General features: G+C 40.5%; 1 protein-coding gene across 1 annotated transcript; it reads right to left on the bottom strand.

Moving 5' to 3' along the window:
• Positions 1–298: 298 nt before the first annotated feature.
• LOC110707403 (ribonuclease 1-like) lies at positions 299–1,752 on the bottom strand. Its single transcript, XM_021885438.1, has 3 exons — positions 1,591–1,752; positions 1,288–1,443; positions 299–1,010 (listed from the first exon to the last, which is right to left on the bottom strand). Exons 1-3 carry the CDS (start codon positions 1,702–1,704, stop codon positions 582–584), a joined length of 699 nt encoding a protein of 232 aa, XP_021741130.1. The 5' UTR covers positions 1,705–1,752; the 3' UTR covers positions 299–581.
• Between the last annotated feature and the right edge of the window lie 3,683 nt (positions 1,753–5,435).

Here is a 5,435-nt window from a genome sequence, read left to right as displayed (position 1 = left end):
GACCAATTTTGTCAGCAAAATAAAAATTGTTAAGTACCAGTAAAATTCTTTATACAAACGGCTAAGAATAAGATAACTACTTTTTTTTCCGCAAAGATCTTTTGAGCTATTTTCATTTCATGTGATCCAGCATATGAAAAAGTCCCATGCACTTTGTTTTATTTAATTTGGTCGTTAAAGTAAAATATATTACTACTTATAATGTAAGATCTTGCTATTTTCATTGCAAATTACATATGTAATACATCAAAGTTTCTTAATAATAACCACTATTAAAAAGAACTTTAATAACTAAAAGATTAGAGGGAGTACATATTTCGAACTTGATATAAAATCATAATATTCAAATATGTATGAAACTAAATCACACGAATCGACTGGATTGAATATTCAATATACACAATACCGCATCGATTTGTTTGGATACAATGGAGAAACAAAAGTAAAATATAATGTTTGTTGCTTAGTAAAAAGGTGCAACAAACACACATACATAGTAATATATAATTGATACAACGTTTAAAATACACTAGCAATTGAGCTTTAAAAATAGCTAAGCTTGCAATAATTAGTACCCTTAATTAGTAGAAGGAAGGGAACATAATTTTGGAGGCACAATTACCACGTCCTCTAGGAATGTAAGGGCAATTAACGAGCTTCCTCCCAGTTTTATCAGCACACAATGTGACTTGCCAAATCTGGCTTTTCCCTTGAGCATTATGGTTACATACAACCCAAGGGTGAAACCCGATTGATCGAGTGATCGCCTTTTTGATGGACTTAAGGGAGTAAAATCGGTTATTTGGCTTAATCCCAGCTCGGGCGAGGGCCTTGAAGACGTTAGCCCTATTCTTGAGGTTTAGAGCGGCTTGGAAGTAGGGAATTTCGCCTAGGGAGGATTTCGAGCAGGTTCCGTGCTTGTTCCATTCGTGCACCCAAAACTTCCTTCCTATTTGTGGGCATGTGAATGATGGCCATTCCTTTCGTAACCTGGTCTCCAAGAACTTAATCTGCATACCAAAATATATAAACTTTATAAGCATGTTTTAAGGAATCAAAGAACACAGAGCATTATGGAAAATGGTGTCGACAAAATTTGATCTATACCGCCCAAAGATTTGAATTGAACCAACTTATATTAGATAATCTGACATTTAGAAAAATATATGAATTGTATACGGCTCACTTTGAATCGCAATTATTATTATTTTTTAATATGCGACGACCCATTCCGATTTAAAAACATGATAGTTAAAAGAAATTATCAAAGTTGCTATAAGAACATACCCGACCAACGTCGTAGTTGTCATCGCCGCAGTTGTAGGGGAAACTACCGTCCCTATAGTAAGGCCAAAACCCGTATATGGTAAAATCTGGACTCGGCTTCCCTGTAGGTGGGTAACAACATTTCGTCCCTCTTTGATTACAGTACGATCCTAGCCACTGCACGAAAACATGTTCGTAAACAAACGTGTATGTTACTATATTAGGATTTCATAGCCATATACATTGTTCAATAGCAAAACAAAGAGATTTACAAAAATATATGAACACGAATACGTATACGAAACAAATTAAGTATATACGTACCTGCTGGACCAAATAGAAGGCACGTAAACCACTATTGGAATTGGCAAAAGAGACTGTTGCAAAACTTAGAACAAGGACGAACTTCGTCAAAATTGAGCTTTCCCATTTTCCCATTACTCTCTCTTTTATCTTTTAAGTTCTCTCTAAAAGAAGTGTAGTGTAGATGTTATATAAATTGGTAGATATATGGTCCTATTATATAGAATTCTTGGCTTCATTAAATATTTGTTAAATTACTTTGTTTGGCAGTTATTATTTTTATGATTTGTTGACATTGATTATTAAGGTTATGCTTTCTTGATTGAGAAGTTATGGCGTACAACAAGGTACCACGTGAAATCAAGCAACTTGCATTTCTACTACACTTAAGGATTTATAAAATATGAAATGATAATAATAATAAAACAACTTATAAATTTAGGTAGATAGCTAGAAAATTAGAGATGATTTTGGACGTAATTAGCAAAGGATCATGTTAATGTCCTCTTAATGAGTTGATGGGTCAATTATTTGAAATAATGGAGAGAATATTTACAAATCTATGCATATAATTAAAATACAATAATGTATGCCGTACATATATGCTTATGCTGATTCATTTGTTGACTAATGCATACATTGTAAATGAATTGTATTCTGGTTATCATAATTTATTTATTTATTTATTTTATTTTTTGTGTATTATCCGGTATGTTACCAACAATTCGGTTCTTTCACTTGGGCTTAAAATACAGATTATCATCCTTCCACAATAATTACATACTTGCACTTCAAAACAAAAATATATGTATCTCATCTTCATTTATAAAATAACGTCCAAATTATTTATAATGAAAAGAACAATTCTAAGTAGTTGAAAAATGTATATTGATCGATTATCTTTGCTACCTTGTGTGCTCCTATTTCCTATCCTAATGCAATGTATTATCAGTGTTTCTGGAAACAGAATACTCTTTGGAGTGTTAGGTTAGGGTATCAAGATGTCCTAGAGACTAAGTTCAAGTATTGTCCAAATGTCCCTCGGCTCCGCCTAACAAAGGTATGTCTGAGGGTTCCGCCTCGCACAAGTATGTCCGAGAGCTAGGCCTGCAAAACAGAGAAGGTTAGCTGCCCCGGGGGTGTGACTTGGGAAAGCCCCTCCGATGCTTAAGTCAGTGAGTGTACTTTCTAGAGAGAGAAAGTAGAGAGTGTGTGTGTACTTAGAGAGAGAACGTAGAGCGAAAGAGAGAGAATTAGGAAAAAGTCCCATAATTAATGAATAATGAGCTATTTATAGATGTACTTTTCAGGTGACAAAGTTGTACTTAAGTGAAGAGATTAGGGGTAAACCTGTACTTTGCCATCACTAATGATGGGCTGGATCATGAAGGGGTATTTTCGTCATTTTAGGTTACTGGGCTATGGACAATGGACTTGGCCCAAACATTTAGCCACACACGTGATGTGGGAACGAGATCGCATGAAGTTCGAATGTCACGTGAAATGAGTATAATTGAGCTGAGAAGCTGTTTGCGAGACGAGATGGCTTTTTAGGCGTACCCAAGGGCTAAAACGAGCCCCAAGCAACTTGCAAGGGAGCCCCAAGCAATGCTTAATAGGTGTTTCAATTGCCCTAACTAAACTATTTGGAGGATTTATAATTGACGATGGATGACGGCTTGCAAAGAAAGTTGAGAGCTTATCTTTTTCCAAATAATCTTTTGAGGGTAAAGCCCCTGTATACTACTGAGGGCATGAATTGTCTTGATCTTCTTCTAAGCTTTGTATTAAGAATTAATTGATGACAGTTGAACGCTAATTAGCTTGTAATTAAGCTTAATCTTCCATTAGTGACATTCTGGGCTTAAGTATCACTGAAGCCCACCTGAGCCAGGGTTTTGAGGAGATCACCTCTCCTCTCCTTCCATTATATGAATTCCCACCTCATTCTCATTCGCTTCATACTTCCCATAGAGAAATTCACAAAATCCTCTCCAATTTTCTTCCAAATTCCTTGACAGTTTGAGTGTTCAAGTCACATCGCTCGGATTCATCCAAGTTCATCAAGATCTTCAAGAGGTATGTGAAAATTTCTAACTTCGTTTTTGGTAGATCTGAAAGCATGTGTTTGTGTTTTTGTACTTGAAGTTTTTGAATTTTCGGTTTTGATATATGTGTCATGGTCGAAATTGTTGCTATGCCTAGCAGGGAGAAGCTTTTCTTCTTCTTTGAGTGAGAATGCTGACTGGTTGGGGGGGGGGGGTAAGGGTTAGGTCTAGGAAGCGCCTTTGATGGTGGTTAATTTTAATTGTTGATTGGTGCACAGCTCTTGATCAGAATGCTCAGCTCCCGTCAGCTTAAGGGTGTTGAGAGACCAATACGCCCAGCTCTCGAATCGGGCTTTAAGGGTTGTTTTGCCGAAGGCCTTTTCGCGGGCTGAAACCAGGGCGCCTCGGCCCGGTATCCTTGCTTTGAGGTATGCGCTCTCGGACCTTGCCTTGAGAGTTAGGTCGAGAGAGACGAGGGACATGCCTCAAGGTTGGGCGCTCGCCTCGCTTTGGCTCTAAGGCTAGGCCGAGGGCTTGTTGCTCTGCCGAGAGAGGTGTGCCTAGCTGGGCGCTTGGCATGATAGCCAAGGGGTAGATGGGCGGAGAGTGAGCTTGCTTGTCAGGTTCGAGGGCTTACTCGACAGGCTGGGCGGAGGACGCAAGAACCTAGCCCTCGGATCTTGGTACTTGAACCAAATTTTTAATTTTTTTTTTTTGATGCTGAAATGCCGAGGGATATATAGGAGGCCGAGGGCCATGACATCCAGCTGAGAGGGTAGAAATGCCAGATAGGCGCTCAGCTTGTCTAGGTAGCAAGAATGCGAGCTGGCTGGGCGCTTGGATTACGGTGATTCCAAGGGGATAGCTATCGGATCCGAAGGCCTGGGTTGCGAGGGATTTGATAGGTTGTGTGCTCGACTCGCTTGACTCATAGGTTGGGCTGAGAGCTTGCTCGAGGGAGTATAGGCCGAGCGCTGGGCTGTAGAGCGTCCAAGTGCTAGGCCTGGATGATGATAACCGAGGGATTGTCAACTCCCGAGCCGAGGGCTTGACTTGCGGTAGGGACGAGCGGTTTGATGTGCGAACAAGCCGAGGGTAGATGCTGAGGGGTTTGATTGACCCGGGCTGATTGTCGAGGGTAAGTTGTATGCCGAGGGGGTTGATAGGTGTCGAGGGCTCGGCCTGTCGAGCTTAATCCCGCGCATCAGGCCAGCCCCAAGGCTGGGCGCTTAGCCTTAATGGTCTTGACGCGTTGGGCTGGGGTGATTAGGCCCAACTCTGGATGACTGCCGAGGGCCTGCTTGCCCACGCTGAGGGACTTATGGCCGAGGCCGAGTGTCTAAGATGGTCTTCAAAGGTTTAAGAATAATGAGTGGCTGCTAGGATGAGTGATCAGCCTTGCTGAGACTGCCGAGATAGTTTGCTAGGCCTGGCCGAGGGAGTAGAGAGTGTCGTGGGTATTTTGACGGGCTGAGCGCCTCAGATACTTTACCTAGGCCAAGAGTTCAGGGTTGAGAGCTATTCCTTGTGTGCATTGGGCCAAGATATAAAGAAAGAGTGATGATGGGTCGAGAGCTTGGGATTTCCATGATGATGGATCAAGTGCACTCAAGAACATAATTGACTTAGCTTGAATTTAAAATTCTTTTGTATTGTTAGAACGCACTTCAGTTAGGCTTGATCTTGAGATTTTTTTAACATTTTGAACTCTTCTTGTTGATGTTGTAGGAATACTTCGGCCCGGGGTACACTTGACTTGTTACAAGACAATCTTCCGGCCTCTCTGACCACTTGAGTATTCAATACTTAGTTTTTTAA

The sequence above is a fragment of the Chenopodium quinoa genome, unplaced genomic scaffold, assembly GCF_001683475.1.
Source record: "Chenopodium quinoa cultivar QQ74 unplaced genomic scaffold, ASM168347v1, whole genome shotgun sequence".
Classification (NCBI taxonomy): Eukaryota; Viridiplantae; Streptophyta; class Magnoliopsida; order Caryophyllales; family Amaranthaceae; genus Chenopodium; species Chenopodium quinoa.
Note: the sequence above shows the minus strand (reverse complement) of the source record. Positions and strands in the feature narration are given on the sequence as shown.

Bases quoted from the DNA above. Each gene is read 5' to 3' on its own strand.
- LOC110707403 (XM_021885438.1), bottom strand. From the start codon at position 1,704: ATGGGAAAATGGGAAAGCTCAATTTTGACGAAGTTCGTCCTTGTTCTA. The intron at 1,444-1,590 runs GTACGTATATAC...GTTTTCGTGCAG, and splicing joins CCTTCTATTTGGTCCAGCAG to TGGCTAGGATCGTACTGTAA. The intron at 1,011-1,287 runs GTATGTTCTTAT...TTTGGTATGCAG, and splicing joins ACAACTACGACGTTGGTCGG to ATTAAGTTCTTGGAGACCAG.